Source organism: Conger conger, chromosome 11, assembly GCF_963514075.1.
Source record: "Conger conger chromosome 11, fConCon1.1, whole genome shotgun sequence".
NCBI lineage: Eukaryota > Metazoa > Chordata > Actinopteri > Anguilliformes > Congridae > Conger > Conger conger.
In genome coordinates, this window is record NC_083770.1 from 7,722,310 (window position 1) to 7,735,700 (window position 13,391).

Here is a 13,391-nt window from a genome sequence, read left to right on the forward strand (position 1 = left end):
TAGCTATCCGCAACGGCTCACCCCAATGTTTGTCACTCTCGATGTGCCAAAAATTTACATTGGAAAAACTCAACGGCCGTGCCTCTTCCGAAATATAATGACATGGGTACTCACGAACACCTAGAACTCATCAAAAAACTACTTTCTACCAAAGTATACCAGCTGTGTATATCTGCGCAGTCTCAATCAAAGCACACCAGTATTCCGGGGCGAAGTGTCAACATTGTTTTATGCACAAACAAACAAAAAAAAAAAGATACACTGTCTCAACTTTAAAATTACAGTCTGGTTATGTAACAATCAGAAAAGAATGTAGACACGAATAACTAAATAAACATTATTTTCAAAATTCAAAAATAAAGTATCATAGATTGATGTTCAAAGGATCCCATTCGGCTAACATCATACGTCAGATTTTATATTACATTATATGTCAGATTTTGTTTGTGATTTAAATTCATAATATTTTTTAATAATAGAACACTGTTCATAATGGGCTGCAACGTTACCACAGTCCAATGCACAGATGATTTAAAAAACTAAAATAAGCATAACTGTCACTTCATGTAAGTCGTACCATTTGTTCACTTGACATAAATCATTTGATGACGCTGACGTGACCAAGGTTAACCAAACTGTCACTTGCTTGTTCAAATTGTAGCCCCTATACCTACATCTGCTGCATTCCTTCAACTCGTGCAGTTTTCAGTTTCACTTGCCAGCAAGATAATTGACTTACAGAACTATGACTGAGTCTCTGATTAGGAGATTTGAGACATGAATAGGTATGGAAAACACACCAAAACACTTATTTACAAGCGTATTTCCTAACGTAATTGTGTTACCTTTGTATCGCGAATCTTCATGCAAATTGATGAACACGCAGATGTTGCAGCTCGAGTTCAAATGAACCTCTCCTGTCGGAGCGTTATCATGAATATTGTGTTCGGCCTAAATGATATATCAGCATTCCAGTGATTGTAGTAACTGAAGTGAGACAAAGACGCCATCTGTTTGTTGTGCTGCGCTAGGCATGACAAAAAATGCACACGTTGCGCTGCAAACAGACGGCGCACCAAAAAAAAAAAACCAAAAAAGATTGGATAGAGAGACTACTCAAGGATGCTACAATATAGCATGCAGCTAAGGGAACAATTGAAAGATAAGTTTTCACACAGAGAGTGGTCACTGTATGGAATAGCTTGCCAGGACATGTAGTGGGGGCAGAAACACAGGGGGTTTTCAAGACCAGGCTTGATACGGTGCTAGTTACTGTCTAGCTTGTATGGAAAACTGGGATCAGAAAAGGCGAGCATTGCTGGGCTGAGTGGCCTGTTCTCCGCACTATGTTATGTGTCTTTCCATGCAGTAGAATTGCTGCAGAGCTAATCATTTTAACCAGTGTACTGTAAGTCACAGTGCATGCTCTTACATTCCATACATTCTAATATTCGACAAAAAAGACATGGTTTAAATTCTTTTGAGGTGCAACCCCTTGCGGGATATTGGTTTGACTGGATGTGAAATACCGTGAGCCTTGTTGGAATGAATTGCATTTGCCATTAAAGTGGCAGAGGAGGCGTGTGATTGACTGCAGAGGAAAGTGCACTCTATGTATGATGTTAGGTGAAATTCAATCTGACACGAATGTATTCATAATATTGCTACACATTTCTCCACAATCGCTATTCAACTGACTAAGCGTGTCCCAAATATGCCAAGCAAATCAAAAATGGTATTTCAATCGCTGTTCTCAACACACACACACACACAGATCTATGTACCTGTATTACCGAGACAGAGCTCATCCACCAGTGTATAAACACAGACCTGTGACTACAGAGCCCACACACATAGTTCCACCTGTCTAGAACCTTCCAGAACAAGAATGCACATACTCTAATAGTGCAAGGAGCTCTATCGGTCGTCGAAACCAAACGATATATTTAATACCTTCGTTCTGAATTTCAAATAAATTCGAAATATGATATTTCTTCTGCTTTCCGACCATGTGATTTAAATATTGTTGTTTACTCCGTTGACATTTCAAACGGAACCTAAAGCCATGTAAATAAGCCCCTGGCACTGCGCTTCTCCACTCCGTTAGCCTACCTTCATCGCTTCCTGTTTAATCTTTATTAACGAGGACTGGGGACCGCCATTTCCATTGTTAAAGCTTGAAGGGAAGCCATTAAATCAATGTGACCAAACAAAATGAGAATATAAAAAGGAGCAATAAAGCAAGATACGCATCTTCCAGGACAAGCCCCTTTCTCCCAACTGTCCCCGTATTTTAGACCTCGGCAGTGCCCTCTGCTGTTTTGGTCGATCCGCCTCGCAACTCACACGCTTTATTGGCAAGGGCAGCCGCCAGTTACTCTCCCGCCGTCTGCCACTCGCCATTTACCGTCTCCGCGCGAACATCGCTCAGGCGCTGCGCTGCCACCGGTGGATCCCGCTGGCACTGCGCTGCCTCCCTGTCACTGCCCGCTGCCAGCTGCCGTCGAACGCTTTCACACTCTCCCGTCTCCCCGTCTCCCCGCCATCTCACAGTCCTGCGTCTCCCTCCAGCGTCTCCCACTCCTCACCACGACCGATACCAAATGTGTCTCTCAGTCCTGTGTCTCCTCTCTGTCTCGTTACCACTGCCGATACCAAATGTGTCTCTCAGTCCTGTGTCTCCTCTCTGTCTCGTTACCACTCACAGTCCTGTGTCTCCTCTCTGTCTCGTTACCACTCACAGTCCTGTGTGTCATTGCGGTCTCTTTACTGCCATCTTCTCAACCTCTCAGTCTTGTGTTTCCTCTCTGTCTCGTTGCCACTATTACCACTATTACCACTATCAAATGCATCACAGTCCTGTATCTCATCGCAGTCTTTGCACCACTATATTCCCAATGTCTCAGTCTTGTGTCTCCTCTCTGTCTCTTTACCAGAACCTAAATGTCTCACAGTCCTTTGCCATCCACTTTACTTTTTACCACTGTCTTACAGTAATGTGTCTCACCATTGTGTCCTGTCTCACAGTAATGTGTCTCACCATTGTGTCCTGTCTCACAGTAATGTGTCTCACCATTGTGTCCTGTCTCACAGTAATGTGTCTCACCATTGTGTCCTGTCTCACAGTAATGTGTCTCACCATTGTGTCCTGTCTCACAGTAATGTGTCTCACCATTGTGTCCTGTCTCACAGTAATGTGTCTCACCATTGTGTCCTGTCTGACAGTAATGTGTCTCACCATTGTGTCCTGTCTCACAGTAATGTGTCTCACCATTGTGTCCTGTCTCATAGTAATGTCTCACCGTTGGCTCCTGTCTCACCACTGCCTCATCTTTGTCTCTTCCCTGCAGCTTCATAGTCTCACGTCTCATCTGTCTCTACTCCACCCTATCCCCAAAGTCTCAGAGTGGAGCGTCTAACATCTCTCTCTACTCCACCCTATCCCCAAAGTCTCAGAGTGGAGCGTCTGTACTCCACCCTATCCCCAAAGTCTCAGAGTAGAGCGTCTAACATCTGTCTCTTCTCTACCCTATCCCCAAAGTCTCAGAGTAGAGCGTCTAACATCTGTCTCTACTCCACCCTATCCCCAAAGTCTCAGTGTAGAGCATCTCACTTCTGACTCTACTCCACCCTACTTGTTCCCACTGCCTACTATTCGCTTGGGGGCGGTCTACTTGGGCTCAACAAATATATTAGATTCCCTTCTCTTTCCCAGCTCAGGCCTGGGCGGCCTCCATTTTGGCTCGTACGAACACAGACCCTCCATTTTGGCTGGTACGGACGTGGACCCTCCCTCCCCTCACCAGCTCGCTCTGCAGTCTCACGATCAGCTCGTCCTTGTCCTTCAGCAGCAGGAAGAGGGACTGGCTCTCATCTCTCCCAGGATCCTGCTCGGGGGAGGAGAGAAGAAGAACATCAAAAGAGTGCCAAAGGAGTCGCTCAAAGCTTCTGAGGGGGGCTGAGGTGGTGGCAAGGGGCAGTTCTCCGATGACAACAACCGCAGTTTGCCTCATGATTATCATTTCATATGTGTATCTAATTAGGCCTGGGCATTAAAATGGGGTCTTATGAAAGGCCCGTATCCATGCCTTGGTAAGTTGTAGTTTGAGGTACGGAGCACGTACCACCAGGGGAAGGGAACAGCACTGCAGTTTGAGCTATTACAGGTCGGACTAGAAGCAGGTTAGTGTGCTGTTGGCAGCTTCCATTCATTGCTTAAACAATTTATGGTCAAGACCTGAAACGCCTGGAACCACTATGAATTATAGTGCTGTTTCTACCTCCAAGGCCCTAATGCCGGTTTTCATTAAACATTTGCCTTTAACTTTGTCTCGTATATAAAGTGTTTGTCTTTTTCCTTCGCAAACCGGAAAGCGAACTCGCTGCTGAACGTGCCTGCAAAGCAAAAAAAAGCATTCACTCTAAACATTTACTCTACACACGAGCCAAAGTTTAGAGGGAAAATCTTGATCGAATCTCAGGCTGACTATAAAGCTTAGCGTGCCTAATGAAAATCTTTTCCCCGCGTTCGGTTTCCTTCGCAGCGTAAATCCCGAACAGACGACGGAAGGGAAGTAATGTTTCCTTATCGGAGCACGGGCAGCTGTGTTGCGCTGTGTCAGATTGTGAGGACGGCGCTTTTTTTTGGTGACAGGAGGTGTGGGGAACCGGGTTTGAAGTGGAGCGAGAGCTATGCTCTCTCCTCTCCTCCGCTGAATTAGCATGAGGCGGGAGTGAGGGAGAGGAGGCACGTGCTACACTTCCAGGTGACCTTGTCTTGTCAGCGCCCATTAGAGGACTGGTAGGCGGAGCGGTGACTGCGGCTTTAAGGAGAGGAACGGGCCCTAGAGGGGGTGGGTTGGGGGGGGTTGTGGTATTGGAGCGTCAAAGAGACAACAGGGAGGGGGGGACCAGCGCTGCTGAGAGGAACCAATCGGCTACAACCGGCCCAGATTTACCCTCATCTGGAGGTCTGGATTTAGCACCAGAGACCCAGATACAGGGAATGAGTTCTGAACCAGAAGACAGGGACATTTTTCTGAGGGGTTTTTTTTTTACCACTCTTTGATAGTACACTCTTTGAAATCTCCAAAATCCCCTCGTTTCAAAATGTGAGTCACAAGGAGATGGAGTGAGACACACAGGGATCGGTTGGGACAGAGAGAGATGGGGTAAGATATACAGAGACTAGCTGGGACATAGAGAGATGGCTGAGATACACAGAGATGAGATGAGACAGTGAAATAGAGTGAAACGCAAAAAGAGATGGTGTGAGACAGACAGAGATGAGACAGAGAGATGGCGTGAGACACGGAGAGATGGAGTGAGACATACGGAGAGATGGAGTGAGAGTGAGGCAGAGTGAGACGCAGAGATGAGACAGTGAGATGGAGTGAGACACAGAGAGATGGCGTGAGACATACAGAGAGATGGGGTGAGAGTGAAGCAGAGTGAGACGCAGAGATGAGAGAGAGATGGCGTGAGACACAGAGAGATGGCGTGAGACATACGGAGAGATGGAGTGAGACAGAGAGAAGAGATGGAGTGAGACAGTGAGAAGAGAGACATAGAGAGAGAGATGGAGTGAGACAGTGAGATGGAGCAAGACAGAGAGATGGAACGAGACAGAGAGATGGAGTGAGACATACAGAGAGATGGCGTGAGACACAGAGCGATGACGTGAGACATACAGAGAGATGACGTGAGACATACAGAGAGATGAGACAGTGAGACAGTGAGATGGAGAAAGACAGAGAGAAGAGATGGAGTGAGACAGTGAGAAGAGAGACAGAGAGAGAGATGGGGTGAGACAGTGAGAAGAGAGACAGAGAGAGAGATGGGGTGAGACTGAGAGAGAGATGGGGTGGGATGTATGGGGTGGGACACAGGGAGAGATGGGGTGAGAGTGAGAAGAGACAGAGAGAGAGATGGAGTGAGACAGAGAGAGATGGGGTGGGATGTATGGGGTGGGACACAGGGAGAGATGGGGTGAGAGTGAGAAGAGACAGAGAGAGAGATGGAGTGAGACAGAGAGAGATGGGGTGGGATGTATGGGGTGGGACACAGGGAGAGATGGGGTGAGAGTGAGAAGAGACAGAGAGAGAGATGGAGTGAGACAGAGAGAGATGGGGTGGGATGTATGGGGTGGGACACATGGAGAGATGGGGTGAGAGTGAGAAGAGACAGAGAGAGAGATGGAGTGAGACAGAGAGAGATGGGGTGGGATGTATGGGGTGGGACACAGGGAGAGATGGGGTGAGAGTGAGAAGAGACAGAGAGAGAGATGGAGTGAGACAGAGAGAGATGGGGTGGGATGTATGGGGTGGGACACAGGGAGAGATGGGGTGAGAGTGAGAAGAGACAGAGAGAGAGATGGAGTGAGACAGAGAGAGATGGGGTGGGATGTATGGGGTGGGACACAGGGAGAGATGGGGTGAGAGTGAGAAGAGACAGAGAGAGAGATGGAGTGAGACAGAGAGAGATGGGGTGGGATGTATGGGGTGGGACACAGGGAGATATCGTGCAATAAGAAGACGGGTTAGAGGGGAGAGCACCAGGCGGCCCAGCCTTCAGAGATGGTTGGTGACAGGCAGACCAAGGAAAGCAAGCGGAGCGTCAAAGGGACAGCACTCGCAACCTGGGCCGCAAGAAACAGTGTTTTCTTGTAGCCATAGTTTCTGCTGTTTGTCTTACATAAGACTCTCTGGCAGCAGGGATTCTGCTAAGAGGGGCTTTTGTCAGATAGCACCGAATCCCCTGTGTCAATGGGTGAGTGACCTTGCATTCTCTCTTCCAATTCTGCTCTATAAAAAAGATACAAATCTCACAGCTCGTAGGTCAGAGTCGCCCGGGGCTTTGCATAATCGAGGCGATACCGACAAATAACTACCGATAATCTCTTGTTTGGCCGCATCCGCCCGCGCGTGGTTTTAAGTGCCCGATATCTGGATTTCTGCATTAAAGAAATCTCAAGTCCGTCTTATCGAGAGGTCATTTCCTCAAAAGGTCGCGGAGCGAACGGCAAAATTTAGCACGGTTTGAAATCCCTGCCCGAGGGGACGGCCGTGTTAACTGCAGATGCACTGCAGCCTCCCTGGCGTGAATAAAGGCCGCGGAGACAAAATGGCGGCCTGCCTTCGCACGGAGACTCGACTCCCCTCGGCCCAAGCGCACAATGGACAATAAACAATGGGCCTACGGCAAAGACATCGAAATTTACTCCGATGAGTCATCCGGTCAGTCCCAGCCTAGATGAAAGGCAACGAGGCGAGGAGAAGTGACCCCGCCCTTTTGAAAAATATTAAAAAGCCCACTGTTCCAGACACATCGTCAAACAAACAAACAAGTCTGAGATAAAAGCCCCTTCTTCATAAAAAGCCGCTCAGAGGCTGAGAGGACTAAGTGCGATGAGACTGGGCCCCTGGCCATTCATTCGTCCGTTCGTACATCGTGGATTCGTTCGAACATCGTACATCAGTGAGCCATACCGCACTGTTTTGCTATCACCTGTATGTAGAAATGAGACAGAGCTCATGTTTCGATGTGAGAGTACAGGCAGAGCGGACGCCAGCACTTCCCTGGGTGACGCTGTGCCAGCACTGTCACAATGCTAATGTACAGCGCAGTCCGTATGTATTTGGACAACTTCTGTTCTTTTGGCTCTGTACTCCAGCACACTGGATTTTGAATGAAACAATCAATTTAAAGGTTAAAGTGCCTCCCTTTTTATACATAGTCCCCCTCCATTTTAGGGGACCAAAAGTAATTGGACGGTTGACTTCTCAGCTGCTTCTGAATGTTCAATCGCTTCCTTAGTGCAGTTATAAGCAAGCTTTCAGTATCTAGTCTTGATTGAGGCTTTTGATATAGATGGATAAATATCTCACTAAAATGTCTCACTAAATATGGATGGAGAAATAAGAAAAAAACTTCCTTGACACCTTGTAAGGAGCAGAAATTGTACCGAATGTTCAAATACATACAGAGTGCACTGTAAACAGACAGACAGATCTCAGCACTATGAAAACTGATTAAACTGATTAACTAATCATGCTCTTCAATCAAGACCTTGACAAGTAGAATCAGGTGTCACAGTGCAAGGCTAAAACAAAAACCTGCACCCCACACCAGCCCTTTTCGGATAAGATCGGCCAATCCCGCTGTAGACGGATAAAATGAATAAATAAACGTACATGTGAATAATAATTTCATTTCTAGCGCTGTTCTTTTTGGGTAATTGTTATTTATAGACCGCAACACTTCCACAAGGCAAAAACGCTGACTACACACAATTACTTTCAATCAAATACCCAACTGCGCAATTATCCAAATAAAAAAAGGGTGAGCGGTCCATTTATATGAACGGCTTGCATTTTAATTAACGCGTTGCATTGTTCTGCATATTTACAGCCAGTGCTGGAAAACTGGGAACAGTAAGTACTGTGGACTCATCTGTGAAACGGTCTAATATTAGGGCAGAATACCCATCCTGCTGCTGTGTTTGGTTTCAGACAGACCTGCAGTGTAACCGGATTGCCGATGATCTCATTCAAAGCAGATTAGCGCGTCGGGCAGTAAGCTCGTCTGAAGGAGCTAATGATTCACCATATACATATCAGTGCGTTTACATGCGCTAGCTTGAGGGGCTTGGAGCCGCTATCTATTTATGTTTGTTTGTGTTGTCTTGTTTTGCGAAGTATATTTGGCTGCCTACGGAGTTCAGCCGAATTAAAGCCGGCGAGAGACGGGGGATTTCGGAGACGCGAGCGAGTAAGCGCCTCTTAGCGCGGTTCTCCGGATAAGGGCAGAGTTACGACGTTAACCCTTTAGGCGCTATGGAGGAGGAGACGGGCAGATACGGGCCGTGGGGCGACACGAGCCAGACCCGGCCTCCTGGGAGCGCTCTGAACCGGACCCCCATACCGACCGGCGAGCTTCCAACACCCCACTCCTAAAGAAGGCAGAAAACAAACCCTGTGTTCTCAGTGTTCTCACAGTGTCACTGCCCGAAAACGCACCCCGTTTAAAGGGCCGTTATTAATAGAGGGGCCGGTTTGGGCAGAAGCTGACGGCGGGAACGGCGGGATAAATGAGTCCGGCGTTTTCTCCCCGATCGGGAGCGGGCGGGACCCGGCGCCTGTGCTCCCCAGCTGCCCCCGCACGCGCTCCGCAGGAGGAAGAAAGCTCTCCACAGGCGCTAATTATAAAAGGCAGGGATAACAAATGTTCGCGAAAGGAAGTTTTTTTTTTTTCGCTCAAAGTAGGACAAGAAGTGACACGGGTTTCTCTCAGGTGGGTTTCGAGGCTTATTTTTAAAACTTGATTTTTCTGGAGCGGCATGCTGATGCCCCCATAACCGCCGCCCCCCCCCCCCGAAACGCCCGTCATCCAACACAATGTCAGATACACGGGGCCCTATTCTGAGCTCCTCCCACCGCCCCTCCCCACCCATCGCGCAAGGGTACCGGCAGGGGTAGTGCGTCACATGTTTTTCCGGCAAGTTCCGCCACTCCATGTAGGTCAGTAAAGAGGACAGGAGCGAAGGCCTCGTTTCCGTTCGGTTCTCCCCGCGCTCTTTCGCCCGCGCCCGTGTCGAAAGGCCCGACCCCAAGCCGGGAAAAAACAGTACCCCCCCCCCCTACTCCCCTGCGTTTTCTAAACCGCCCTGCAGCATTCGCCAGCATCTCCAGGGGATTTAAACGCACGTAACGAGATAAGATAAGCCCCCGTCGCAGAGAAAAGGTGATTGGTGGTAAGGAGTGAGGTGCATACAGTCGCCCGCATTAAAAACCTTCGCATTTTAATCACGTTTCTTAGGGGGTCGCCGTTCTAATCAAGGACGACCGGATGAGGGCCGCTTGTTTACCGGAATATTCCGAAATATGCGGGCATCTCTCAAGTGGTTTTCAATTTGTGGCAAAATCTGTTTTTTTATGATAAGGACCCACAAGGAAAAATGTTTTAATGTTTTGATGCAGTCTTTTTGCAAAGATTCAGATGATTCCGTGTACAGTACAATACCTAAAAGATCATGCAGTTATTCATCATGCCACTAAATAAGTTTTGAAATTCCCTGTTACATTTTTTTTCTTAAATGAGACTTTTTTTGGTCTTGAATTAAGACTGCCGTTACCTTAAAGGGGAGTGACTTTTCACTGCAGGGGCTGATGGGAAGAGAGTGGAGGCTGCTGGCGGGGCTTGTGTCCGTGCTCTGGAGGAACGGGAGAGGGAGGAAAAATAGGTTAAAGGGACGCTTACACCCACAGACAGAGTCGGGTAGAATTTTATACCTTCAAATATGACGACATACCCGCAGAAAGCGGTCGCACTCCCAAACTACATATCATAATGTTCCCTCAAATATCACAATTTATGCTTCATTTTTAAAATCGACCCTCGTATATCGCAGTCCGTCACGGTTCAAACGGAGCACTCCGGGGAGGAGAGTCACCCGGCTCCCAGAGGTACCGTCTCTCCAGACAGCCGAGTGTCCTTGCGTCTCCGGTCACAAATAAAGTCTAACGCTCAGCGGCGAAGAGGCCCGGGCACAGAATGAAACGTTTTATCGCCTCAAAACTGTACCGGGGGAAATAAAACCTCCCGTGTCAGTACACGTATGCTTGTTTTTCAATTGTTTTTGGCTTTTTAGCTCAACTTTGCTTTTACACATTTGGCTTTTTAATGTGATTACTTTGACTATTATTTCAGTTCAAATCGACTGGTGCATTCCACATGGTAAACAGGAAATGGTTAGCATTTATATAGCACCTTTATCCATTACATTACATTACATTACATGTCAAAAGCGACTTAGAGTTGATTAGACTAAGCAGGAGACAATCCTCCCCTGGAGCAATGCAGGGTTAAGGGCCTCGCTCAAGGGCCCAACGGCTGTGCAGATCTTATTGTGGCTACACTGGGGTCCCTTAACCTTAACCACTACACTACAGTTCGCCCCTGTATCCAAAGCGCTGTACAACTGATGCTTCTCATTCACCCATTCACACACACACACTCACACACCAACGGTGATGCAAGGCACCAACCAGCTTGTCAGGAGCATTGGGGGGTTGGGTGTCTTGCTCAGGGACACTTCAACACACCCAGGGATTGAGTCAGCAACCCTCCGACTGCTCTTACCGCCTGAGCCAATGTCACCCCACAGATACTGCACTTCCGTCTGGATCACTGAATGCAATTGGTTCCCTTTTATTTAAAACTTTTTTTATTTTCGTGGTGTAGAGGCCGTACAATGCTGAAGCTACGGAAGGAACACTGTGAAGCCCACCACACAAAGAACGCGACTGGTTAGCAACCAGTATGTGCACGCCCGCCAAAGGCTGTCAAAAAGGGAATTTAGTATTCAGACATGACAAAAAGAAATTCAACAGGGAAACAAAGACAGCTTTGGAACAAAGCAAGGACAGAGCGGAAGAATCTGCTGAGGTATGAAGCCCTGTTGCAGATAAATAATTGAGTTTGATTGCTTGCTTAATGTTGTGTCCGCCAAGGCCAACTTAGAGGACAATTCCATCAAAACCGTAAAGTCTTTTATTATATTTTTATACCCCCTGCTTTTAGTGTAAGCCCATGGCCTTTGTAGAAAATAATAATAATAATATTAATTAAAGAAATAAATAAACAATTTTTTATTTTTAAAGACTTCGTTAGCCTATTTCTGACTATAAAAACCTGACACATTTATATGCATACATACAGTAGCTACTGTTCCTTATAGCTTATAACAGCCTCCAAATATGGATTTTTTTTTTGTATCTGTATTCCTCGTGGGTAGTGTTCAAATATTTATTCGCCCCTTTGCAGATAACACATAATATTTTACTATCACAAAATGGATCAACCAAGGCCACATGAATTTCCTGGACATATGATAATGTGGGGCCAAAATGTACCATCATTTTCTTTCCCCTGTTAGCAAATGATTTTCATTAAAATCAGCAGAACAAAGCGATGAATCCCGGTATCGGGGGATGGGGGTTTAAGCGCATATTTTACACACAGACCTCGGTGATGTGTTTTTTTTAAACGGTCGCGAGACAACCGAGCCAGCAAACATCACCAAACGTTACGAGGTATTTACAATCCACAGCTCGTCACTCAAAGGCTCCGGAGACATAGAGAGTCATTTCGCTGATATTAGTTTTCAATATTATTGTTTTAACCGTTCTAAATTGGACCGAGTGTGTGGGATTTAATAACTCCAAGGTTTTCTTCTGAAGACTTCAAACGGGAGAAAGACATGCAGTTCAAAGCCGGGCACGGGGATCAAGGGTCAAGCAAATAAAACGGAAAAAAAACGTAAATGAACAGGCTGTCCTAATTCCCGTTAGTCGAGTGCCTACAGCGACGGAAGACGGCGGATTTGCAAGTCAATGAGCGCGTGGAGTCAGCGAGGAGGGCCAGCCGCGACCTCTTCAATATTCATATTCTTCTGTCGCCCGCTCCTTCGAGGACCTTCTCAGGTGGCCTCTAATTGTTATTTAGGGGTTCGTGTCCAATAGAGGCCTCTCCGTTTCTGCCACGGCTTTGGAGAAAAGCGCCGTGGGGCCACCCCGGCAGAGGTGACAGAGAAAGAGAGGTGACGACATTATCCACCAGGTTGAACACGAAGTCGGAAAAACGCGCTAGCGCCGACGTATCGAGCGTTGGGGAGACTTCCGCACGCTCTTGAAACCGCCCTTCGGCCGCGCCTCGCTTGCCGTACCGCACACCCGCTTCCTCCGCCGAGCCGCACTTACGCTGAATCAAATCGGCGCTTCTCTAAACGCTACAACGCTCATCGACCTTGTATCGTCCCCGCGGTTACCCGTACGAGCTGCGCCTTGCGCTGAGGCGACGGGGGTTTTCCTGTCCGCAGTGTTGGTTCCACATAATTAGCGAATAGGCAAACATTTTAAATGGACGCCTCTGATTAAATAGAGTTTCTGATTGTTCATTCCACTCTAATTCGCTTGTACACCTGCGATGATGTTATGGAAATTGGTGTACAAGACTGTCCAAACACAGTCTCCATGTTTTGTTTTGCTTCACTGAATAAATGGGCTTCACAGACATCAGTTTTTTTGGGGGTTTTTTTTCATAGGGTGAGTTTCTAAGGTAAGTCTAGCATGAGGGCAAAAGAAAAACATAAGATACATAGAGCTTATGAAACTGCATAAGCATAACTTATGTGTGTATTAAAAGGAGTGATAGCCTGCTATGTTCATAAGGAGGCACTTTGGTACAGAGATCACGAAGGGCGATATTTGTCACGCTTGGTGTTGAAAGCAAATCTGGCTATCAGCATAACCAATACCCATGTATTGGTATAATAGTATACGTAGATGCTCTCTGTATTCTAGTTAGAGATGAGCAAGGCATTTCATTGATTT

At 47.0% G+C, this 13,391-nt stretch overlaps 1 protein-coding gene across 1 annotated transcript in view; it reads right to left on the reverse strand.

Moving 5' to 3' along the window:
- ccser1 (coiled-coil serine-rich protein 1) overlaps positions 1-13,391 on the reverse strand; it is a 138,669-nt gene that overhangs the window by 49,705 nt on the left and 75,573 nt on the right. The window contains exons 11-12 of the mRNA XM_061260523.1: positions 10,133-10,210; positions 3,804-3,887 (exon numbers count right to left, since the gene is read on the reverse strand). Coding sequence (XP_061116507.1) covers positions 3,804-3,887; positions 10,133-10,210 — 162 coding nt within the window. The remainder of the gene's footprint in view (positions 1-3,803; positions 3,888-10,132; positions 10,211-13,391) is intronic.